We start from the raw sequence: 26,430 nt of genomic DNA on the forward strand, positions 1-26,430 counted from the left end.
CTGTGTGAAAAAAGTTTAATGCAAAAAACATCCTCGTAACTGCAGAATTAAGTTTTTATGTTGTCGACATCAGTGTGTACAGCGCAGACGCATTATGGTTTCTCTCTGCAGCTGATCACGTTCAGCAGTGCTGTGACCTCCACAGTAGTGCTGAGGAAAAGCATCTCATGTCACACGTTTGAGTAAAAGCGCTTTCTTCATCTTGGTGCTAACAATGTTCCATCTCCTCCTCTCCGCTTTACGTGGCAGAAGAAGGACATGGAGGTTTTACGGGGTTACTTGTCTCTCCATCAAGCGGGGGATAATCTCACGCTGAAGTGGACACCCAATCAGCTCATCAATGGCACACTGGGAGACTGCGACCTGGAGAAGAGGTAGCCCGAGTGTACGAACACGTGAGCTAGCGTCTCAGAAATGAACAGTTTGAATGCATCAGATAAAGTCTGCTTGATACAAAAACAAATGTAGTAAAGAAATGCAGATGTGCGCACACACACGTTTGGCACGTCGCAGGCGGATTGTCGTGTCATGATTTTGTTGTAACAGACACACCTGAAGCAAACCTACAATATTCAGGTGTCACAGAAAGTGTTTCAGGAGGTTGTGCTGGTGTTGTTATTGGCTCACAGGTGAGTGAGAGCCTCGGCTTTGATAAATACCTGCGGCATGCATTTACAAACACACTGGTCAAGATCAGTTGGTAAATGATGTCTCGTGTTCTTCTTCACACGGCCGAGGGGCCACCCTGAGCTTATACACAGAGCTCTGCTTCACATGACAGAACTGTTTTAGTAAATGGATAGATGCTGCTCTCTGTGGGAGACCTTCCAGAGATCAGTTTCACAGGAAACCTCATGACTGATTCATGTCTCGCTGATCTAAATTATCTTTCTACTTTCAGGGAGAAATACTAGATAGGTAGATATAGATATATATAGTTGTGCATCATCTATCTATGTATATATCTATGTATTAACAGATTAACCTAATATGTCTGCTCTCTGTTTTTGGACTGCATTTGCTATGATTGGGTCTACATGTGTGTTCCTGGGTTCATGCATTGTTTGTGGATCATCAGCAGATCGTTGTACTCCCGTCACTCTTATGTTACTAATCCAACACACGTGCTTCTCCTTTAGTATCTACTGGGATTACGCACTCACTGTTCCTCTGCGCCAGATAGTATGCATCCACTGTCACCAACGCTGTGAGTATACTGCTGCATTCAGTCCCACACACACACACACACACACACACACACACACACACACACACACACACAGTCTGTCACGTCAAATTTAGATCATGTCATGAAGAATCTGTTTCATGATGTCACTGATCATGACAAAGTATACACAGAGAATCCCTCTCCTCCTTTTCCTCCTTTTCCATTTCTTACATGCACAAACCTTCAGTTTCTTTTTACAGTATCACAGTTTATGTCTTGTCCACTATTAGAAGACAGTATTTGATCCACTTTGTTCTTTTCTTTGCCTGTTCATATTCCAGCTGACTGTGGGGGGACACTGGTTCTGGTCAGTCAGGATGGGATCCAGCGGCCACCCCTGCACTTTCCCCCTGGTGGTCACCTGCTGGCCTTTCTCTCCTGTCTAGAAACGGGCCTGTTACCACGGGGCCAGTTGGAGCCGCCTCTCTGGTCCCAAAAAGGAAAGGTAATAGCATGATTCAGGTAACAAATGAAGATCATAAAACACTAAAATAAAATAAAGCACAGTGAAGTGCCGTCAGACTGTAGTTATAGGACCTACAACCTACAGAGTGAATCTAACTTTGAGACAAGACCAAAAACTCAGAGTTGAAACTTTGTGCAGGTGATGAGATGATGCTGTGACCAATAAACAGTTTTTACATCCAGCACTTATATTTTGAGGCTCCTTAGACTGCTGATGTCATGAAATGGTATCAATACATAAAGCCCGATACAGCAGATATGTGTAGAATCGAAACCTCTAAACTGTGAAGGAATCTCAAAATTTTATATTTAACTAAAGTTCGTCACCATCAACATAAAAACTCAGCTGCCCTGCGTCAAAAAGTAGTCCCCCCTCAAACCTAATAACTGGTTCTCCACCCTTAGCAGCAACAACTGCAATCAAGTATGTGACAGAACTTTACTGCTTCACAAAGAAGAGCAGCTTTGGACTTTTATTCCTTAATAAATGAAATCACTACATGTTGTATTTACTCGGGTTGAAACGGTGGGACAAACGTGCAAGAAGCCCAGGACTTAGACTGCTCCAGATTCGATTTTTCTGTCTACTCGTGGCTCTTTTACATCAGTGATATCTATAATATGAGCACAACCCCCCTAACCCCACCTGCAAGTCAGATGGCACGTTTGTAAAACCAGCCAATCAGAAGAATGGTGGCATAGTCAGTTAAAACAGCTGTTTTAGACAACAGATGAACCAAAGGTCTTAACCCAGGCGGCTCAGTGTTGGAGAATCCCACAAAGCTAATTTAAAAGCGTCCCATTAAACCTGTTTAAGTTGTGTCTTTGACCTGCATCACATGCTAAACCTGTCCTACAGGGTAAAGTATTCCCTAAACTGAGGAAGAGGAGTAGTGCCGCCAGGCTTATCGACCAGGAAGCCAACGGCGAGGAGCAGTCGGCCGCCGACTACGTGTTTCGCATCGTCTACCCTGGATATCGATACGAAGCCAGTAAGTAACAGCGCAGGCGCCCACGAGACAGACGTAGCTGCTCGTAACCAAAACGAACCTTGTTTTGTGGCGAACACTAATCTGATTAACGGCTACATGAATGTGTTTGTAAAGCACCCTGGTTTCTTTCCCACAATACTCTTGCAGAGCCATGCAGGGCACCGCTTTTCTAACTTTGTTCTCTGTTGTCCCACCGGTGCTAACAGTCACTATAAACTACCACCACACCACGGGCAGCCGCGCGCCATCGCTGGATGATGACGAGGAAGAGGAAGATAGGCTCCATGCTATGATCTCAATGATCTGCTCGCGGAACCTCACAGACCCTAATGTCATGAAAGGTTTTTATCACCTTAACACACCTACCCGACCCTGCTGCCCCACCCTCACCAAACCCTGCTGCCCACCCCGAGACCTCACCTCCGCTTCTCCTGCTCTTTCTTGCCTCCCATTATGTTGTCTCAGGCCCTCTCCCCTCCACCTCCCAACCCCACCCGTTCCAGCTTCGTCTGCCTGTGTATGTTCTCCCCGACTCCGAGCCCAACAGTGTAGCATGGGCTAGGGATGGTTGTGTTAGCAACTAAACAAAACCAGCGAGCAGCGCTTAGAGCATTAACACATTTATGTGAGATCACGGTAGGATCGTCAGCAGTACACTGCACCATAGACGTGGACGAGGGAGTTTCTCAATGGAAATCGCCACAGATTAACAAATAGATGGAAGAATCTTTTGGTTGTTTGTCTTGTGTTGATGATGAGTTCTGGTTGGTGGAAGCTGCAGACTTAAATATGATTTTCATTTTAGGCCGCAACATCGTCTCAAACAAGCTAAAGGTCTTCTACAGTCTCCATCGAGGTTCTGGTTGAGTGCACTAATCAATATTTCATATGCATCATGTAAAATGAAAGGTGTGCTTATCATTTCCAGCCTACAGAAAATTAGCCCCACATTAGAACCATGAACAGAACTCTTCAGACTCGTCTAAGTAAGAGGCTTTTGTTGTTGTTTGCTCTTGTACGAAACACTAAATTCTTCCTTCATTGACTTTGTGTCCAGCTGCACCACATGAGTTAGTAGCTTCTGGGTAGTAGCTCCTTCTCTCACCCCACCAATCACAGCAGATGGCCCCGCCCCTCCCTGAGCCTGGTTCTGCCGGAGGTTTCTTCCTGTTAAAAGGGAGTTTTTCCTTCCCACTGTCGCCAAAGTGCTGCTCATAGGGGGTCATATGATTGTTGGGTTTTCTCTGTATCTATGAAGCGCCTTGAGGCGACTTTTGTTGTGATTTGGCGCTATATAAATAACATTGAATTGGATTGAATTGGGAGTTTTTAGGGCACTGTGTCAGAAAAAGAAGAAAAGTACCTTCCAAAAATGTGCACCTGTTTGCAGTTAGCCTGTTGGTTATTTGGTCCAGAGTTTGTGTAGCTGACTGACCGTAGTGACTGCCTCATGACACATCCATTAGACAATGGTAGCATATCCACTACACAACCCAATAAAAGCTCGCTAACGTCCCTCAGAGTGACAGCTCGAACTCAGCTGCTGTGGCTTCTTTGCTGCAGCTGAGCCGTCAGCAGGGTTATGAAGCACTGCTAAGTTGTAGGTATTCATCAAAATGTGAAGCAGCTAATGTTCGTAATGTAACTATGTTACAAGTACTCTGACACGCTTCTTTGTTAAAAAGTTTAAAAATGCTACATTGTAAAATGTCTTGAAACAAAACAGAGTGTCAGTGATTTTTGTTGTGGTCAAACCATTTTCCCCAGTAAACATTCAGACGTGGCTGCCCTGCTGGTAATATGGTGAGGTAACACACGAAGGATTTTTCAGTTAAACAGACTTTTTTAACTTTGTGTAAGCAAAATGAGAATAAAAGAGTAATTTAAAAAATTGCTATGACAACACAGTTTCTGGGGAGCTCCGCACAGTGAGCAGCTCAGGGCTTTTTTAGGATACTTGTAGAGTCGGATACAGCAGCATCTCAGCTTATCTCAGGTTATCTGTTCAAACCACAGCATTCACTTCTAAATAGTGAAAGTAGTTTCTGTTCTAGCTGGAAGTTGGACGTTAAGAACACGCTGCGGTCACGCGTCTGGTTAATACTGCAGCAGCCGATAACACCCTCTCCCCGCCGCCTTCTGTTCCTGATTTCACTCTTTCTGTTTTCTCTCCATCTTTCCAGCGCTCAGTGACACAGATAAATCCACTTCTTACACAAACCTGTGAAAGACAGGAAACGCGCTGTCTGATGAGCAGACTTGTTTTATAGTCACTGCAAATGTCTTTCAGCAGGTTTCAACACAGATCCAAACTTTCCCAGGTGTCCTCGCCTAGCCCTAGGGGCTGCTTTGCATTCTGGGATGCTCCTTAGAGTTAAAAAAAAGGGTTTATCTGTTGAAGCATGCCCGAGTCCTGTTGGGTTTTCTCTGTCGTGGCTCTTTCTTTTTGCACTCTGTTTCCTTTTGGCTCTTTCTTTTGTCACTTGCGACATGCTTGACAGTGTTTGCATGTCTGCGCCTGTTTGCTTTTAGAGAACGACTGTGTGTTTCTGCATATCTGTGATGGACTTTCTCACAGTCTCCTCTGTTTGTTTTTGATTTCTCTCTCCTCTCCAGTTTCTTCTTCTCTGTTCGTGCAGTCATTCGCTGCAATGCTGTTCACTGTAATTCTTCACTAACCCCACCACCCCACCCTCCCCTCGCCCCGTCCTCCACCCCTCTCATTATGGTCCTGTGGGGTTCCGCAGTAGTTGAGACGTGGAGTCCTGGTGTGAGCGGGGTTGCGTTACTGAGCCCAAAACCAGTTGTCGATCACGTCTAGTCCCAAAGTAAATCAGGAGGGGCCGATGTCGGTCTTGCTCCGGCACAATTTCTCTTTGCTTTTTTGCTTTTTTCGGTTCTGAAACTGACTTTTTTATGGGGGGGGTTATCGAACGACCAAAGCACAGCTTCATATTCATGACAGGTCATCAGCTCCAACCTGAAGAATTAAGGTGAAGAGCATTTGTTAATGTTTTCTGATTTCTTCCCTCCCCTGTGTGTGCCCTGTTCCTGGTGTCCATTTGTTTTGGTTGTTTCGAGAGGATTTCTTTTGACGTCTCTTGTCTTGTTCTGGTTTTATGCATCCTGCACGGCCTGAGCGTGAGCCTCGCCCTCTCTACTGTCAGTTCCTCCTGTCTTCTGCTCTCCCGTTCATCTGGAGCATCGTCCCGAGCTCCGCTGTCTCTCTTGCCTCCTCTCTGAATGAACTGAACCGGCATCCTCTCAGCCTGTTTGTCCCACGGCACTGTTCCCGCTTCCCAAAACCATCCCCTTCCACTTTTGGTTTCCTTTGTTTTTCGAGCTCTCATATTTAACACGAGTCTAAAACTCTCCATCTCCTCATTTCTTAATATTGTGATGATGTATTTATGGTTGAGCTGAGGGACTAATGTCATAATATGTAAGGCTTAGCCTTTCACAGTAGGAGAGGAGTGTCGGGAAAAGAAAAGTGTCTCCGAGCACTGAAACCTCTCTGTCTTCTCGTTTTCCTTCTCTGGCTTAGACCACGGGGACATGATGGACACGCAGGGCTTTGGAGGCAGCCCGTCGTCATGGCAACAGGCTGAAGTCACCACTCACGAGTCCCTGTGCCAGTCCTGCTCCACTGCTGGCAGCAACCTGTCCTTTGACTACGCGTCTGGCTGTACCTGCATACACGACCCGTCAGATATTCACACGTATGCATCAAAGCAGAAGCTGCACTCGATTTGTTTAAGCTACCTGCAGCGTTGCATTAGCTTACAGGAGTTGTATAGACATTGTATAGATTTGAGAAAATCACATCTTGTAAATGTAAGAAAACATTGAATTTAACCAAAGTTTCTAATTCTATAGTTAAATATTGTTGTATTTAAGAGCCACGTGAAACCAGTACACATCAAGAGTAAAAGAGATGTTTAAATATTAAAATATTCTTGAAGCCTTTATTTATTTAGTGTTGATGTGATGCCACACTGAAGATATACACAGTGTACATGAGGTAGGACGAACGGGCCAAGAGCAGAGCTTTACTGTCTGTGGAAATAATCAGCTGAACACACAGAAAAGTACCAGCGATTTGAGACGGCCGTGGCTTCTTAGCTGTAACACAGTGAGAGATTGTACTGAACGGGGATCTTCACAGGTTATCTGTGCACTGAGAAACCACAGGCACGCACAGATCGATGAGACGGATCCATCTTCTGGAAACGTGTGACGATAACAAATGATTTCTTTTGTTTTCTCCAGTATTCCTCTGAAGATGCTCTGCCAGAACATGAAGCGGCAGATAGTCTCCAGAGCCTTCTATGGATGTAAGCACACTTTATTCTTGCGCTTTGTTTCCAGTGTGATCTGTGGCCAGAGCCTCGTATCGTATGTTCCACCTGGACTTTACGGAGATTTCAGTGAAATTACAGTGATCTTAAATTAACAGTTTCATATATTCAGTATGTTTGTGATGTAATGAAGAATTCATAAATACCGCCTGTAACAAATACGAGATTAGATTTAGTGTCACACATAATAAGTTGATTTATTGCAGCAGTGTGAGAACCTGCTGACCTGTGCGACCCTTTGAGTTACCTGAACTAATTCTGCGCTTGCTTTTTGTCCTTATGCACCATCTGCATCTCTTATGTAATAAATCTGATGTGGTTACATATTCTTTTACATATTTTTCTATATATTCTTCGAGGGTTTCGTTTGTTTCAGACCATCAATGTTACATTAGACAAAAAGTTTCAGTCACAGTTTTAAATGATTCATTAAGTTTTCAAACCTTTAAGGCCTCGTGTGAAGAGATGAGTGATTCGTCCACGGTGATGACGACTCATTGCCGGTTATTGCAAACACATGATTGTGCGGCACAATCAGTTCGTGGGTCTAACTCAGTTCACTTCTATTTATATAACACCAAATGAAAAACAGTTTGGATAACTTTTCCCTTAATGAATGAAATGATCATTTCAAAACTGCATTTTGTATTTACTCTGGTTATTAATGCCTAATCTTAAAACTTAGCTTGATGATATAAAACATGCACGTGTGGCAAATATGAAAAAAACGATGAAATCTGTTTCAAAGACTGATTGGAGCTAAACGTCGTCTCATCCTGACCCTACTGTTGTGCACATGTGCCCTTCAGGGCTGGCATACTGTCGACACCTGTCCACAGTGCGGACTCACCTGTCAGCTCTGGTCAACCACAACATCGTCCCCCCAGACAGACCCTGCGAGGCATCCGGGGGCCTCAGCAAAGAGGTGTGGAGCAAGTACCAGAAAGACTGCAAGGTGGGTGCAGCCATTAATCCTGCAGACCCTGCAACATAACGAGACTGCCCGTCCCTCCTCAGTCTGACACCCCCCACCTCTCACACACAATGGCAAATTTAAAACCCAGACACCACAGCAAATTGCCAAGTCATCATCTTGTCAGGGATATTGATCAGCACTGACAGACACAGTAAGTTACGGCTGTTTTGTGCTGTGCAGGCACTCTGTGAGTTGTATTTACAGTAATAGTGAGGTCATCTGATCCACACTGTGAGAAACGCTGCTTCAGAGAATAATGAGGAGCAAAGCAAAGCAAAGGATGACAGGACGTATCTGCTGTGCTGCATAAGAAACAACTGAGTTACTGCGTGGGAGGAGCTGCACTCATGCTTAACTAGGAGTTTATTTATCAGGGACAAGTACAGGAAAAAGTCCAGTTCATGTGCATATAGTTCCTGACACCAGCCCCTTGATTGGTTTAAAAAGTGCCCGCCATGAAGAAGAAGGTCCTAGGTTTGAATCCACCATGTGCCGGGGCTTTCTGTGCGGAGTTTGCATGTTCTGCTCGTGTCTCCTCCCACAGTCCAAACACACGCAGTTAGTGGGGTTAACGGGTGATTCTTGAGTGCCTGTGGGTGTGAATGTGAACGGAAGGAAATCGTGTCTCGTCAGGCGCAGTGGGCTGTACTTCCTCAAGTCAGATGCATAAAGCATGAAAAAGGCCAAGCTGAATAACTGTGTAAACTATCATAAAACCTTTGTTGCTCTTAGTTGCAGATTACTAATTCATGAAACTTCTTGCCTAGAATCTACATTTTGTTTAATCTGAGCGTTGGGCTCTGTGGAAACCCAGAACCTACTAATGCCTGTGGTGATTTGCACACAGGCTCGGTTTAATGCATCCTTCCCAAGGATACTTAGACATGCAGACTGGGTTAGTTTGGGATTCAACCGCTGACCCGGTCGACCTCCTGAGCGATGGAAAAAAATCCCTAATAATTCCTCCCACCGGGATCTCAGTAACACATTCCAGAGCTTCAAGCACGGTCTGCTTTATCTAACTCCCAGTGAACTTCAGAGGTGCAAATAACAAGTAATAGATAAGAAGCTAAAAAGCTATGAAGACAACAGGAAAGGATACAAACAGCTGGAACAATATGATGAACAGTCCTGTCGGCGCTGACTCTTTCCTGAATGCACCCCGTTACACATGACAGCTGTATGCAGTGACACCTTTCAGTGAACAATAGTGTGTTTGTGTCCTGAACAGACGTGAACACGACTACATCGACTCGCCCGCATTGTCCTGCTAGCCCGAACAGCTACTAGAGCATCAAACGCAGCTTAATCCTCAGCTAAAAACAGAGCCCAAGCAAATGCACTGGATGTCATTAAACTGTTAACAGCTGGAAATAGATTTTTAAATAAATTAATGAAATATTAAACTGTTCTGAAAGATTTTTACCAAACATGGTCGAGAAGCTATGAAGTCTGAGACGAGGACAAAAGGCTAACTATAATGATCCCAGCGATACCCTTTCATCACTGCAGCTGAAAGTCCTTCACTCCTGCGTGGACAGACGTGAGGCTCTTCTAAGCAAAAGTCTTTCACTTATTGGATTTAAGTTCAAATCCCATGTTAGCTCTGCTTAAGCCAGCTGCATGTGTGAAGCTGCATGTGTCTTCTGAGCAGAGCCAGGAGGAGGAGAAAGCTCTGAAACTGAGTAGTGCAGTTAGAGCGGTCTGAAGCTGGCGTTTGCAGACCCCAGTGTGTGACTGTGTCCGTGCTCGGTGTGAGATCCACCATTAAAACGCAGCAGTTTCAGAGCAGCGTGTTCCTGCACGGTGCTGTAAACCAGCATTATTACCTGTTGTGTTTGTAAAGCACAGAGTCAGTTATTAACACAAAGCCAAAGCTGAACTTCGTGAGCCTCGGTTTCCTCATCCTGCACTCATATATCATTCCACCTGCTGATGGAGCATATTAATTGAAAGTGGAGGATGGTGCACTGCTCCTGCTGTCTCCACTCTCTCCTTCGCTCTAATGAAAAGTTAATGAGTTTCAGTGAAATGAAGTCTCCGTGTGATACCATCGCAGCTATTAAAGCAGCCGCCGTAATCATTCATCAGCTCCAACAAAGTCATCATTACTAATTTACACTCTATTCATATCTGTGTCGTTTATCTTCCGCTCTAATCTACGTCTACTCCCGTACGGAGCTCCATCACTCTTTCACTCCTTCCATTATTGATGCACTTCCTCTTCCTCTCAGGCCTTTTCTTGTCTATTATGTTTCCTCTTTTTTGCCTACCTTCCTGACAGTGTGTGTGTGTGTGTGTGTGTGTGTGTGTGTGTGTGTGCAGAACTACAAGGAGCTGGAGCTGCTCCGGCTGGTTTATTACGGTGGAGTGCAGCACGAAATCAGAAAGGAGGTGTGGCCTTTCCTTCTGGGACACTACAAGTTTGGCATGAGCAAAAAGGAGATGAGTAAGGTACAGTGCACGTGCACACACACACACACACTCTTTGAATTTGCCCTGAAGTTAGTAAAACCCTGTGTGAAGATCGATGCAAAGATCGGCGAGCGGTACCAGCAGGTGATGCGGGAGTGGAAGGCCTGCGAGGTGATCGTCAAGCAGCGGGAGAAGGAGATGCAGTCGGCCATCTTTGCCAAGCTCTCCTCGGGCAGCAGCATCGACAGCCACGTCCTGCGGCTCGTCCACAGAGACTCCACGCTCAGCAATGAGGTGAAGGGCTCAGAGCAATATAGCATCCACTCAGTGATACACTTTATTAAGTTGGGGGGTGAGAGTTTATTAAACGTTATTAAAAATCTGAATATCCGCTGTATGAGGTGAGCTTCATACAAGCAATATCCAAAGTCTTTGTTGGGTTGTCTGGGTGAGCTTTATATTATCCTCAGAACTTCATTTGGTATCAGCAGCATGCAGACGCTGCACCGTGAGCTCTGTTATTATCTGTTATATTTTCATTTCAGCCTGTGTTGTTTTGCATTAAGACGTCAAACTAAAACCTCCACGGATGGAGCAATAAAACATGTTAGTGGCTGAATTATAGACAGTGCACATCTCAGTGTTTCTGCATAAGATGAAATCAGTAAAAAATCCGGATGTATCGACTCGTTTTTAAAGAGATTAAACTGGCACAAACAGACTGAAGTATGATTAATGTTCACCTGGACAGTGAGTGCTGTGATGCTGTTTTGATGGTTTCTGTAAAGCAGTGTGAAGTAACAAACAAGCAAAATAAGTTTCACTCTACAAAAGTAGGCTGCAGACGTCTCGCACAAGCTGTTAGTCAAATAACAGCAACAGTGTTTGACAGATGATCTGATAACAATGCTGCAAAACGCAGCAGCCGCACAAAGACGGCTGAAAGATCAGTCAGTGAGTCGATGTAGCAGAGGTGAGACAACGCAGCCGCGCCCCCACCTCAAAGAATCACATGCATAGTTAGGTTTATATGCATGCTCAGTCGTCCAGTCAGGAAATCCCAAAAGGCTGAATCTGCGTTGTCAGTGGGAGAAACCAGCCGACTGCAGGAACAGTGGGCTGTGATGTGATCATAGGTACTGTTCACAGAGAGTTGGGGAAGGGCTGCACTCACCTGACCTCGCAGCCCATCGTTCCCTCAGTGGTACTAGTTTCATTGTGCAAACGTCCTGTTTATGAGCGATGAAACGTTTCTCCCACTGAGAACGTCCAGGTGAACAGAACCAACCTTTTGGGATTTACGTAATCACACATTATATTGCATAAAGCACCTCGAGGCTTCTGTTGTTGTAATTTGGCACATCGTGCCTTCTGATTCCTCCGCCCCCTTTTCAGGTGTTCATGTCTGTAGATGAGCAGGATGCAGGAAGCCAGGAGACCCCCAGCGGAGAGGACAGCACTCCCACAATGACCAACCTGGTGCCCCCCGTGGCCCTCCCACAAGAAGAGCGTCCTCTGGTAGAATTCGATTCCCCCGACTCAGGGCTCCCCTCCTCTAGAAACTACTCTGTGACCTCTGCTCACTCCCAGATCCTGTCTAGTATCGATGACGGTCAGAGCACAGAGGAGGAGGGTGGGGGCGCGGAGGACGGCAGGACTCCCAGTGAGCTGGCGGGGTGCCGGGACTCTCTGACAGAAGACAGGCTGTGCAGTCAGCTGGACAAACTGGTGACCAGTGGAGCAGCTGCTGAGGGGACGTCACCATCGCTCTCTTCTTATACAGTACGTACAGTGTGTGCATACATTATGTCCGTTTATGGGGCTTGTTTTTTGCATTGATGCCACATGATCAGAACAAAGTGCTTGAAGAGTGACACCACCCTACAGTCTGTGTTTGATGGACACACTGTGCAGTAACACTGAGCAGATTCCACACAGCAGAAAACTATTTTTCATTTTGCAGATCGAGTTGTTGGACACGGTCGCCCTCAACCTCCACAGAATAGACAAAGATGTCCAGCGCTGCGATCGCAACTACTATTATTTCACCACGAGCAACCTGGAGAAACTCCGCAACATCATGTGCAGGTAGAGAAAGACCTGAAGACGGAAGAAGATCCTCCTGTTGTTTTATGACGATGATTCAAATCACTGAGTGAAAAAATGAAACTGCAATGTGAAGCTTTCCAGCAGAAAGACAAACCTGTTTTACTTGACGTGTCATGTGATGCTGGGTTTGAAATGACCAGAGTCAGGTAGTCGCATAAAACCAGAACAGGTTGGTTTCTTTTGCTGTAAACAAAATCAAATCCACTTCCTGTAAATAGTTTCAGTCAGCCTTCACTAACAGCTGCTACTGTTGAATATCAAAGAAATGCATCTGTATCGCTCTGTGGTTTCACTGGTGTGGCATCGCAGGCACTGGGTAAGGTCTCTGTTAGTAAGAAGTAGAGCTGGGCGATATGAGATTTTTTCATATCACGATATGTTTTTTTCATTTCAGGCGATAACGATATCTATCACGATATCAGCCAAATAACTATATTTGTAAGATTTAAATGTGCTGTTGCTCACAAGTAAAATGTGAAATAATCAGCAGCTTGTTTTTAAATATTTATTTCCCATAATAAGTTCAACAGGGTAGATGTACTTAAGGAACATGAGACTTTTTCAGATAAATAAAGGCAAATATTGCAAACTACACAAAAGGCAGCCGCTAAAGCGTTTAAGTTTCAAAATAGAACAAACGAAACAGACTAAATTGTCAATTCCACTTAGAAACAAAATATTAATTCTAAAAATAAATCTTAGTTTGTTTTACAGAATAACAGACAAAACTGACTAACTTTTGTCAATATCAAATAAACTGAGAACTAAAAGGAAATTCTCAATCTCTCCTTGTTGTATAGCTGAGCTTTTCAAACAGTTTTAACAGTTACTTTAGTCTGACAAAAGCCGAATGACGAATTAGCGCTTCCAGTCAGAGACTGAGGCTACGTCCACACGTACACGGGTATTTTTGAAAACGGAGATTTTCAGTTTTCGTTTTAAAAATAATCCCGTCCACACATAAAGGCAGAAATGAAGGAAAACGCTGCTATGAACATGCCAAAGCAGCAGGTGGCGCTAGATTCCTAACCGTGCAGAAATGTTGGCCAATCAGAAGTCTAGAAGCCTCGGTGGGAAAAAGTAAACAAAGCTGCGGCATAGAAGCAGAACCGAGTCGTATGTGTGGAGGGACAGTAACTGTGTGTATATGTAAGCATTTAAACACTGCAGAGAGTAGAATTAACAGTATTGTAGAAATTCATTTCACCGAAACAATAACGTGGCGCACAGTGTGACGCATGCACCAGTTTATTGTATTTCCAGACTTGCTTTCGGCACAATTTACAGTGCACGCTACTCTGTTTTTGTCAGACTTGAAATAGCCGAAATACCTTCACACTACGGAGCTTCTATGGCTCTTCCGTTCGACAATCTCTCCGGCGTTGGAACCATCATCTGTTTTCTCTTCGGTCACGCTCGGTTGATTTTTCTAGTCGGCACACTCATTTCCTCCATTATGCGCTGGCTGCTTCCCAAACAAACACACGTGCGGCTTGGCACTTGTGCTGTACGTAACAAGTCACGTGACGTGACGCTGCGGCTGTGATTGGTTCGGCTCTGCGCTACTTCATTTGGATTGGCTGACCTTTTTTTTTTTTTTTTTTTTTTTTTCTTTGAGGACAAGAGCGGCGAGGTCTATCGCGATAGCTTAATTTCTCTATCGAGTAAAAGTTATATCGCGATACATATCGTTATCGTTCTATCGCCCAGCTCTAGTAAGAAGGCTGTAAAACTGATCCAGGGTCAGGTGCGATGAAGGGTTCTCATAAACACATCTGTTCTTGCTTCCTGGTGAAGCGATGCTCTGCCTGTCCGCAGCTTTCACACGTTCCAGTGACAGACAGCTCAGTACTAACCCGTGTTTGATACCCAAGTCTGCTTTATGGACCTCAGTGCTAAATGGCATCATGCAGCCAGGGCTATGTAAGACAGGCCTTTAAGGTGGAATTAATTAAGCCGTTATTTAAAAAGCCATCAATTATAGACCTCAAAAATTCTTGTGAGTAGTTGTAAAACAGCTGATCATCTGCAGAGGAGCTGCTTATTTGTCAGACTGGGTAGGAAGATAGTAAAGCAGTGAGCTGACTGCAGATCTGCAGAGCTGTAGATCTGAGACGTACTCTGAGGGTTTGGCTACTCTCTTCACTTTTTGCTGAATACTGTATGTACAGGAGTATTAGATGATGATTAGATGATTACTAGGGGTGCAACGATGCACAAAATTCACGGTTCGATATTTTTTCGATACAAAAAAAATGTTCATACCTTTTTAATTTGTCATTTATTAAAATTATAAATATATATTTTAACTCAAAAGTACAGCTTTTAAATTTAATGTTGCTGAAACAACAAAGTAATAAAATAATAAATCTATCTGATGGAGGAATCACTCATCTTTGGAAAAGAGAGTTTATTACAGAGAAATGTCTCTTTCAAAATAAAAGCTCTACTATACGCTTCTTCTGGGCTATATTCTCAGCAGCATATTAAACATATCAGGTCCCCATAAGGAGAATCCTGTGCTAACAGCTGTCTAAATGACTCGGGTAAAGTTTGTAGCATGCGTGCTTGTTGTTTTTGTCTGCTTCCACTTGTCTTTGCACTAGGATGATGTCGGAGTAAATGTGCAGTCATATTCATTGTGTTCCCACTAGTGCTGTCAGCGTTAATCTGAAATGATGTTAACGCCACAACACGGCAAATCTCCGTTAACGAGCTACCGCGGATCGCCCCGTAGCTGCGCTAACGCACTATTTCCCACCAATGGAACTGAGCATTGCGTGGCACATCCAACATACTGTTTTACTTTAGTCCATGACGCGCTTACCTTCAGGGTCATACGTCACATGAAAACCAAAATGGTTCCAAACGCCAGATCTGAATGAGGGTGGGGGAGGTTCAGTTTGCCATGTTGCAAGGAGAGCTTAACTTCTGTCTAGCTAGCTTGCCCTGCGCTCAGTGAATCTGCATTCGACTACTCCGCCTAGGCTGCACTGTCGAGCGCAGATCCACTGAGCGCTCAACACAGACAGCATCGTCAGAAGGAAAGTTGATAAAATAAATTAAAACTGTTGTATTGTTCGATACATATGCGTACCGAACCGAAAGCACTGTATCGTTGCACCCCTAATGATTACTTGTGCAGTGATGAGTAGGTGCAGAAGGTGGAGGCGAGTATTTTACAGAGTGAGAAGAAGCAGGTTTTATCTCCAGCCTGTTTGTGTTATTTCCAGTTTCTAGCGTTTTATTTGTGGAGAACGAATCACCAACATTCACAACAGCTACCGATGTGTGTGCTCTCTCTTTAGTCTGTCTCTCTTGTGCCTCTCTCTTCCTGGCAGCTATGTGTGGGAGCATTTAGAGATGGGCTACGTTCAGGGCATGTGTGACCTCCTCGCTCCGCTCATGGTCATCCTGGATGATGGTGAGAGAAATGAACTGAATTACTGTGAGCTCACAGATCAAAGCCCTGCCTAACAATGAGAAGCTAAAAAGCATTTGTCCGTTTAGCCAGTAAACACATGTGCAGCAGCAGCAGAACGCTTGCTTTCATTTCTGCGACAGTATTTATTCCAGAACAAATATTCAATAAATGATCGTTAACTGTGTGTGTGTCAGAGTGCCTGGCGTACAGCTGTTTCACTCAGCTGATGAAGAGGATGAGTCAGAACTTCCCTAATGGTGGAGCCATGGACTCGCACTTTGCCAACATGAGGTCACTGATCCAGGTGATGGATGATATTCATAGAGTGAGTATCAGAGAGCGAGAGACGCTCCAGCTAACAGCTGCTGCTGTTCTGTGTGATGGCAGATCCTGGACTCGGAGCTGTTCGAGCTGATGCAGCAGAACGGCGATTACACTCACTTCTACTTCTGTTACCGGTGGTTCCTGTTGGACTTCAAGAGAGGTGAACACGCCATCCTCCTCTCACGTGACGTTTCTGTTTTCCGAGCGCAGACAAAGTGTGCATGTTGAGAAGCGCTCTTTAGAAATGCAGATTACAGGAATGTGCTGTGTGCAGAGCTGCTGTACGACGACGTGTTTGCGGTGTGGGAGGTGATCTGGGTGGCTCCCAGGATTTCCTCGCAGCACTTTGTCCTCTTCCTGGCCTTGGCGCTGGTCACAGTTTACCGTGAGATCATCGTGGACAACAACATGGACTTCACCGACATCATTAAATTCTTTAATGGTAGGACGCACATTCATACCAGTGCTCTGAGGTCTGAACAGTGAGTAGAAAGCTTCAGTGTCAGTGAAGAATCTGCAGCGTGGCCGTTAGCGCTGCCATGTTCTCCCTGTACCTGTGTGGGTTTCTTAGATAATCTGGCTTCCTCACAAACACACACATAGTTCAAACTCATTTCAGGGCTCATCAGTTAGCTGCTGAAATCTACAAACTGTGCTGTATTTCCATATTGGTAGCGGTCTCTCTAACAGCCTGTCTGATCCACAGAAATGGCTGAGCGGCACGATGTCCAGCATATCCTGAAGGTAGCACGTGAGCTGGTGCACAAAGTCCAGTCTCTGATGGACAACAAGTAACTGTGATGAAGAAGGCAGAAAGAGGAATGGGAGGATGCGGAGGGAGAGTGTCTGACCCTGCTGGAAACTAGAGCACTTCCTGCCTCCACTTACCCAGGCCACAGCCGGGTGGTCGAGGCGTCCCTTTTCTCCAGGTGAAGGCCCCGGGAATGGGGCGGCTGTTGGAGCTCGGCCCGATCTGTTTACATTGCCCTTCACGTGGAATGCCCATGGTACCTGTTCGGACATGTGGATTTGTCTGCATGCTTGTGAGTTTGATCACACTGTGAACGCATTCTTGAGTTTCCCCAGTCCGACAGAGTTTGCGTGCGTGCATGAAACACACACACACACACACACACACTGTCACAACTCGGTTTTCTAAAGTCGCACTCTTTTCCTCGACTCTGAGACAGAACATGTTGGATGGCTGTCAGGAAAGTTGAGGCTCTCAGTGTTTGTGTTTGTCCATGCAGTGCCATCTGTGGCCACTAGAGTGCAGGATGTACACACAGCAGAAGACTTAGCCACGAAGACGTTTTCATTAGTGACCAAATGGACTGTGCCAACGACCTTTTCATGAGTGTTTTCTACAAGCATTTGTGTTTTTACCCCCTCTTTTCTTTTTGTCCACAAAGTCATTATGACACAAATGTTGCCTTTTTCAGTAACAGCCCAAGGTACTTACTTGCACTTTGTTGTGAGCGGGTCCTTCGCGGTCCCTGTGAAGGCCACGCCACAGTCTGTGGGGGCCGGAGGAGCCTGCGAGAGGCCAGACCATTTAGGAACTCAGGATGAATTGCAGCCAGCTTTTCTGAACATGTCGGTCAGTGTTTGAAGCATGTTTACTCCCAGAGCACAACAGGAAACGCAAGCACACGAGCCTTCCTCCTTATCCTCGCAATTTTAAAAGGGCCACAGCTACGTTTGAGAGCTGCACCTCAACTTATCTCGATCAGTTTCACCTTGAGTTTAAATAGTTTTTAGCTCTTTTTGTGGCTGCTCATCAATTTCAGAGAGCCAAAGGTTTCCGGCACAACGTCACCTACATCCAAGGTGAGCAGGAGAAAGGTGGTGAAGAATCCAGCGACACTTGAAACACTAGGAAACGACTTTACGTGTCGGGGTCATTACAAAATACCAAACATGCTATTTCTGGCTTCGCTGAGCCTACAAAGACTGACTGAGTTTTCAAAAGCAGACTAAGAAGACAAACTGATCTAATTAGGATTAGTTGAATTACAATTTAAAAACTGATTTATCTAGCAGTGTTTGGATATTTTTATGAAAAGAATGAAAATCACTTCCTTGAAGGAAACCTCAAACAGCTGGCTGTAGTTTAGCAGACGTCACAATAAGATCATAGACTCGAGTTAGTGTTGTAGTGCTGTTTGTTCATAACTTACAGCTTTTTCCAGCTGTTTAAAAACAGTATTTAACAGTTAGTCACAAACATGTACCTTTCTTGGTTCCCCGTCCCCGAGACTTAAAAGGAAGTTCTTGTCTGATTGTTGGGATCTCTCGCTAATCTCAAAGGGTCTTTGCCTTGCTATTAAATCACACTGAGACAACAAGTAGTTGAGCTAATTTTGTGATATACTTCCTGGAGTATAATTATTTCAGATAATCTTTGATTAACATTTAAATTTGTATGATCCTTAACTATCACACAACAGAGCTGAACTATAGTGTGAAAGCTCCAATAACCAGCTACAAGTAAATCCATTTAACTTCATAGAAAACGTCCGTTTCAGATCGATCTGTGTTGAAATGTTGACATTTGGTGAAGCTGCAGGAAATAGAAGCACACATTATTAGGCATTCCCTGGGAAAAAACAAACCAGATGGAGTATATGGGATAGAACGCGAGACACGAGGATGCAGGATGTGGTCAGTGCTTGTTTGACTTTTCGCAGCAAAGAATATTCTCGGGAAACATAGACCATCCTTTCAGTAATTTCCTTTGAAACATGCACGCTGACCTGAAGGCACCACGAAGACTGTTCAACTGTCCAGAGAAGTGGTTGCAATTGTCCCTGTGAAGCCGAAGTCCAGCCTCTGAGACTCGGACTGGGTTTGTCTTTACAGTCCCAGGTTTAGAGAAAAAACAACAGAAATCTGAAAGAAGCTGCTTTTAATGCCATCACTAGTGTTCAGTGGATCAGTATTACAGTGTGTTGGTGTTGGCTTCAGAGTAACAGCACATTCACGTTTGTATCTGAAGGGAGTCGGATGCTTTTTTGACACCCTCCCTGCTCTCCCTTCTTCTCAGTGTGACCCTTTATCGCTCCTTAAACCGTCCATCGCGACCGCGTACGATCGGTCGTCCGACACGGACCTGCACCTGTGATTCAAGTGCCAAGAGTCTTCCCCGATCCTAACGTGTACTGTAGTCATCCTGCTCTCCGATTGCTAGTTTGATCCCAGGAACAGGCCGTGGCATTGGATGGACCTCGCTACGGCCCCTCCTCCCCGCCGCCGCGGAGGCTCGGAGGAGGAATCGGGTCCGTGCTTTTTCTTCCGATCAGGACGTTGTGTACCAAAGCCTTGAAACAGCCCCCTCTGTGGCATGACGACAACGTGCAATTTCATACTGCATCTTGAAGACTGACTGTTTACTATTTGTGTAAAATATTTTTGGAAATGGTGTTCTTGAATTCTTTCACTACTGTGCAATTTCTGTCATTTGAGAAACCCATCAAAGTCTATACTGCTGTACATATGAACCAAAAGCCCAATATTTCTATGAAGACAGACACAACATATATACAAATACACATATAACTTATTTTGAGATCTATTTTTATGTTGGTTTTAGCAGCACTAGCCAGAGGTGTGTACTGTGCAGAAATGCAGAATGTGTGCAGACCATGTTACAGATTGACTGTTAAGTGTTCTCTCTTAATGTTGTGCACTGACTTTGAGATTTCAAATTTCTATTTATGTAGGGAGCCAACGATTGCATTGCTGAATATGTATTGGTAAGGGTGTATCATTTGCCTTGAATGTAATGTATTATTAAATAAGAAGTTGTTCATGACCCGCCTGCTCTCCTTCCTTTATGCTTTTCTTGCTAACGTGTGGACACTTTTAATAACGTCTACACTGCCTTAAGGTTAAAAACACCTTTTGCTCTGCAAAAAATACACCGTGACCGCCTCACCACGAGGGGGCAGCATTTTATTCTCGTTTCCCATCCTTGAAAAGAAATAAAGTGGGCTGCCATCCAGCAGTTAAGTTTTCTAGTAGCTTTAATAGTTCAGAGAGTCAAACACAATAAATGTATTTTGTCAGGAACACAAAACATTAGCTGTCGGTAAGATTACACGATGAAGCTGATATATTTAACTGGATTGCAAACAAAGGCTCTGTGTGTAAAAGTTACTCACTAGCTGTCAGGAGATTGCAGTCAACCTGTTTTCTCACCCCTCCAAACTCGAGCGCATAATCCTAGCTACGGTGGCCACTGTAGGACAAAACAATTCTGGCTGCTGTTCATCTGTAACGGACGCAGGTTGAGCTCCTGTTGAGCTCAACTATCAAGATCATTATGGCTGTATCCCAATTCAGGGTCTGCAGCCTTAAAGGCCGCATTTTAAGGCCGATTGACACGACGAAGGCTGTCCCAATTTGAAGGCTGCTCAAAATGCGGCCTTCAAATGTGTCCTTCATTTCCCTGAATTTTAAGGATGTGGCGGTGTAGACTTCGTGACCCAACATATCCCAGAATGCATAGCGCGGCGGTGGGTGTGGATAATTTTGCCGAAAAAAACGGTGGAAGCGGAGCGGCCGAAGAGTAAACTTTTAAAAGTAAGTACTGAATATTTTTATCGGAATTTAATCAGATTCATCAGAGGGAAAACATGATTTTAAGAATCAGAAAGAGTTTTATTGCCAAATGTTGAGCAGGTTTACAACATTAGGAAAATGCTGCGGTACTTAGTGCAAACATACTGTCAGACTGTAAATAAACATAAAAATAAGAATTAGATATATAGTAGATAGATATATACATGATATATACATGAGTGCAGGTGGTGATCAGTGCAAACATGGAATGATGCAGTGAACACAGCGTAGGGTCATGTGTTAGTGGTGGGAACAGTCATACGGTTATTGTTCATGAGTCCAACAGCAGAGGGGAAGAAACTGTTCTTATGGCGAGAGGTTCTGGTGCGAATGGACCGGAGCCTCCTGCCTGAGGGGAGCAGGTCAAACAGACTGTGTCCAGGGTGAGAAGGGTCAGCTGAGATCCGAGCTGCACGCCCCAGTGTCCTGGAGGTGTACAGGTCCTGCAGAGATGGGAGTCTGCAGCCAATCACCTTCTCAGCAGCAGTGGCAGTCCTAGCCTGTTTGGCGCCCTGAGCGAACACACCTTCTTAATATTAAAATCTGTAACATAATGTATTGTTTGGAGTTTAGTCTGTTACTGTTGCTATTTTTACCATTTCTTCTTGGAGCAACTGTAACGCACATAATTTCCTTAGAGATTAATAAAGTTTTCTGATTCTGATAGTTTCAGGATGAGCTGCCATTATCCAATCACACATCTGCTTACCTGCATCTTTTGCTCGTTTCTGCTTGTTTTTTCTCTTTTTTTCTAAACTGAGCACCTGATGGCTTTGAACTTTTCTTGTCCATCTTCCACTGGTTTGAATTTTGCACTCCAGTATGAACAATCATCCCCCAACCCGAGGATCACCACAACATGATCTAACACACCTACACCTTAGTTCAAGATTCACTTTGTCTAAGGTGTATTTCTGGGATTTCACACAACCCAGGATTCAAATCATGAATCCATAATGGGCTTGGATTTACAACATTATGAATGAAATGTGCTCTATCTGGAAGCAGCTGGCCCCTCCCCTTTCGACGGGTTGTGTGTGAGACTTTAAATCATCAAATTATAAATTTTAAATTGTTATTGATCCTTTACCCCTGGTCCTAAAGTGTATATTTATTTTCTTACTCTTCTTATATTTGTTTTTTGTTTACTTGCACTGCTGTAGCTGGAGCCTCGTCGTCTCGTCTCTCTATATGCTGGGCTGTAAGTAGCGGAGATGACAATAAAGTTTACTTTGACTTCAGCAGCGCGCAGGCGCACCGAGGGCTCTCGCGCTCACTTTTCACGTACAGAATTTCGAAAAAACATCGGTGCAAATTATAAGTCTGTATCATGATGTCTGGTGTTTTTGTGTTTGTTGGGGTTTTTTTAAATTGTTTTATTTTGCAAGTTGGTTATTAGACGCTGCTCCAGCCAGCCAGAGAATCCCCCGCCCCCGCCTCCCTGAGCAGCAGGCGCACCTCGCAAACGGAGGCAGTGGCGTGTCTAGAAAATTTTTGTTGGGGGGGCCAGGTAGGGGCACAGATTTGGAGAAGGGTGGCAGATGTAATTGGCAGATAATGTTTAAAAAAAAAATTCTACTAACCATTAACCATAATTCAATAATCCTATAAACCTAATAACCGAATGCACTTTTAACTCTTATTAGAAGGAGATTTTAACCACTACGGTGCAAAGTTTTTAGATACTGCGTTGATAAAGTACAAGAGATACAATCAGTCAGTGTTTACTCAGCAGTCAAGGACAGCAATATTTGCATAGTATTTTTACTGACATATAGTGCACATATGTTTTGGGCAAAAACATTTTTGAATATTAAAATACGAACATTTGTAACAAACAATTGACAAATTAGCCAATGCAAAACTTTATCTGCCTGTTAAAAAAAGAAGATAATCTTCTCACAAACTGGTGTTTGATTTTGAAACAGGAAAAAAGTGGGGAAACAACTGAAAAGACTAACATTTGAATAAAACCTGAAAGCAAGTAAATACTTTCTATGCTGCCTTATGGTAAACTTTGGTAATATTGATAAAGAACAGCACTGGCTGATGATGAAATACAGTCAGCTGGCATGGTGACACTGCCAGTATTAACCTGCAGGGCTGGACTGGGACAGAAAATCGGGCATTTTGACTACAGACCGGCCCCCCAGGTATTAAAGCCATAAAGCCTTTGAATGAAAACAAATGCTGTTGTGACAGTCCCATATGGAAAAGAAATAGTAAAAACTTATATGACTTAACTCATGAAAGTGGCCACTTTCATGAGTAAATCATATAAGGCTTACATGATTTACTCATGAAAGTGGCCACTTTCTCATTACTTTCATACATTGTTTTAGTAAGTATCCAAAACATACAAGTTTCATTATATAATTTTTCAAGGGATCTTATATCTGCTTTTACTCTTGTATGCTTTTCATACAAGTTTCACACAAGACAGATACAAACTTTATAAGATTTATATATATCTTTTCCATATGTACACAGTCTTGTTGGTATATGTATGATTTCTATACATTTTACGTCAGATAAAAACTTTGGTTGTAAGATTCAGATAATTATTTAATAAAAGTGAGACATTTTAAATGAGAATAAGAAAGAAAAGTATTTCTTTGTGCCCCCCTTTCCCTGTTAATGCCCTACCTGGCCCCCTGGCAACACTTTGCTAGACCCGCCCCTGCACAGTTACCAGCTGTCAGCTACATAAAAAAGGATCCTGGGGTTATTTGTCTCTCAGAAACAGTTCATAACTTCCCTTCAGCTCATTCATGTCACCTAAAAGGTAAACCTGTTTCTCCATCACCTGTTCAGCTCTGATGATTCAGTAAGGACATCTCCTGGTTTCATCTTCATGTTTCCCTCTCACCACATAACCAAACCATCCTGACCAGCAGCTTTACAGCTGTGGCTCCAGCAAACATCAGCTGATACTAGAAATTAATATTAAATAAATTCTAACAGCAGCTGATCAAGCTTGAACGTGCTGCTGTTGTTTAATGCGACCTCCGCTGGTTTCCTCTTTCTGGCACAAAGTGGGCGATAAACAAACAAGAGAGAAAAGCTGATCAGCTGATCATTGATCAGTTTCATGATTGAAGTAGCAACAGGAGAGGAGAGAATGAGAGAAGAAGAGGCAGCTGTGCAGCGTAACGACAGAATAACTCCAGCTTTGTGCCTTTTTTTCATTATAGCTAAAGTCCGGGACAAACTGCGTCTCTTCTCAGCTCAACACCAAACGTGTAATATTTTCTCTGAATGAGGGACCATTCCATTTTTTAAGGAGCCGTTGGAAACTCTACTAACTAACCTTATGAATAAAATAAAGTTCACTATCAGTAACATCATAGCAGAGGTGTGGACTCGAGTCACATGACTTGGACTCGAGTCATTAATTTTATGACTTTAGACTTGACTTGAAAAAATGTTGTAAGACTTGTGACTTGACTTGGACTTTTACACCAATGACCTGGGACTTGAATTGGACTTGAACCGGTTTACTTGAAAAGACTTGATATTTCACCCCAAATATAAAATTTAACATGCATATTATATAGAGATTGAAAATGTGACGTCATTCAGGGGTAGAACCGCAAAGGATTCTGGGAACTCGTGGCAAGCGGTACTAGCGCACGCAGGCTTTCAATTGAAATCTGTTACACAGCGATAAAAAGAAACACAAAAATGTCAAGAAGCTGTTGTATTATTAACTGCAATAGCCGGTCGCATGACAGCCACGGGAAGCCGACGGGTAAAGAGATCGGTTGTTATCGGATTACGTCGTTGAAGAGAAATTGTTCAAGCCATGTTTCCGAAGTAACAAAGAGGCGACTGGATTGCAGCCATTCAAAGATCAAATATAACGTCCCAGAACCCTCCAGCTCACAGGTTAGTCTGCTCCAAGCATTTACACAAAGGTCAGTCTGCTGTTGTAGTTAATGCGTCATTTTCACAACATAACTGGTGATATAGGTTACAAGCAAGTCTGGCGCTGAACAGAAATTGTGGCGCTATGCTCCTTTGTTTATTGTGCATAAATAGTGAATTGTCCTGACACAATATTGCGTTTCGCCTCTGTTATTATGGTACATTGACAAAAACTATACTTTTATTCACAGGATAAAACAGGTTTTTTGTATCACTAATTGCCCAGTACGATTACAGCATACAGTATTATTGTCACTGCTACATTTCTGTGATGGGTACCAGAAATTATTTCCACTGCTAATTAATTACCATTGAGCTCAAAGGTCCTATTAATAAACTGTTAACGAATGTGTATTTATGACGACGATTTGTGAGACTGGTAAACTTATGATACGTACGATGGTCTTTCGTTCTACACGGTGCATTTCAAGGTCCTGCACCCATCCGTCGGTAAACTGTACCTGGGCTTGTTGCAGTGACCTGAAGTTACTAAACTTCATGAGTGTGTGCACTCACTCCAAGAACCATATAATTATAAATATGCATATAAATGTGCTACAATGAGATAGCTGACTTCATCTAACTAGCAAATGTTGTCCAGGCTACGTTGGTGATACAGTTTTTTTTTAATGTGTATGATATTTTTGTCATGCGATTTTAAAGCCGGTCCTACAACCGCATCCAAGAATAACATGCAGCTTATCTCAGAACTGTCGGTGAAAATTATTCTAGGAGCTAGGTTTAATTGAGCTGCATTTTAAAGAGGTGCAATTTCACAATTTGTGTATATTTTCTAAGTTCACTATTTTGTCATGTGTTGAGAAAAACACAGCTTTTAAAATTACATGGTCTAATATTTACATTTAGCATAACTGCAACATTATTTTTTCGTTTTGTTTTTTTTAAAGACTCGAAAGGACTTGAAATTCAAAATTTCAGACTTGTGACTTGACTCGGACTTTTACACCAGTGACTTGAGACTCGACTCTGACTTGCCTGACATTACTTGAGACTTGACTTGAGACTTGAGACTTGCAAAACAATGACTTGGTCCCACCTCTGCATCATAGCACCACCCAGCTGTATAAAAACTCCGTCAAGCTGGCTAGAACGCAGTACGAGTTATTGCAACTGACAGTAAAAAGTCAGCACAACTAAAATAAACTCCACCTAAACTTGGTTCATATCTGACCCAGATAGACTGCAGGTCATAACTTCTTACCTGAAGTTCAGTTCACCTGACACTCGGACCGGCGGCTGCCTCGGGGCTCTCCTCCTGCCTCCCCTTCCCTCATACACCTGCTGGCCTCTGTGGAAGCCCCGCCATAGCCACCACCAAACAACTGAGTTATTTTTACACATCGGCCTGCATCTGGCCAATCCACCACCTCTCATTGTTCATGCCATTACAAAAAAGTCACCGGGCATATGCCCGGTATGCCCGATGGCCAGTCCAGCTATGTTAACCTGCAACCAAATCTGCAGCTCCATACAGCAATGTTACGACTTAGATTATATCTTATAACTCATAACTCTTATGTTAGCTGCCCTCAGTAGCATACTGTCAGAAATATTCGATGGCTGCAATA

The 26,430-nt window shown here is 43.7% G+C and overlaps 1 protein-coding gene across 3 annotated transcripts in view; it reads left to right on the forward strand.

The window, feature by feature from the left end:
• sgsm2 (small G protein signaling modulator 2) overlaps positions 1-17,086 on the forward strand; it is a 93,235-nt gene extending 76,149 nt beyond the window's left edge. For all 3 annotated transcript variants that reach the window (XM_085370456.1, XM_085370454.1, XM_085370455.1), the window contains 17 exons: positions 250-374; positions 1,140-1,207; positions 1,510-1,673; positions 2,553-2,685; positions 2,892-3,026; positions 6,230-6,404; positions 6,955-7,019; positions 7,853-7,998; positions 10,345-10,473; positions 10,546-10,728; positions 11,830-12,216; positions 12,398-12,522; positions 15,885-15,967; positions 16,162-16,271; positions 16,355-16,451; positions 16,566-16,733; positions 16,998-17,086. In XM_085370456.1, coding sequence (XP_085226582.1) covers positions 250-374; positions 1,140-1,207; positions 1,510-1,673; positions 2,553-2,685; positions 2,892-3,026; positions 6,230-6,404; positions 6,955-7,019; positions 7,853-7,998; positions 10,345-10,473; positions 10,546-10,728; positions 11,830-12,216; positions 12,398-12,522; positions 15,885-15,967; positions 16,162-16,271; positions 16,355-16,451; positions 16,566-16,733; positions 16,998-17,086 — 2,382 coding nt within the window. The remainder of the gene's footprint in view (positions 1-249; positions 375-1,139; positions 1,208-1,509; positions 1,674-2,552; positions 2,686-2,891; positions 3,027-6,229; positions 6,405-6,954; positions 7,020-7,852; positions 7,999-10,344; positions 10,474-10,545; positions 10,729-11,829; positions 12,217-12,397; positions 12,523-15,884; positions 15,968-16,161; positions 16,272-16,354; positions 16,452-16,565; positions 16,734-16,997) is intronic.
• The last annotated feature ends 9,344 nt before the right edge of the window (positions 17,087-26,430 follow it).

This window comes from Diplotaxodon limnothrissa, linkage group LG14 (assembly GCF_057381915.1).
Source record: "Diplotaxodon limnothrissa isolate DT_005_m linkage group LG14, D_limnothrissa_male_GT1.1, whole genome shotgun sequence".
Lineage (NCBI taxonomy): Eukaryota > Metazoa > Chordata > Actinopteri > Cichliformes > Cichlidae > Diplotaxodon > Diplotaxodon limnothrissa.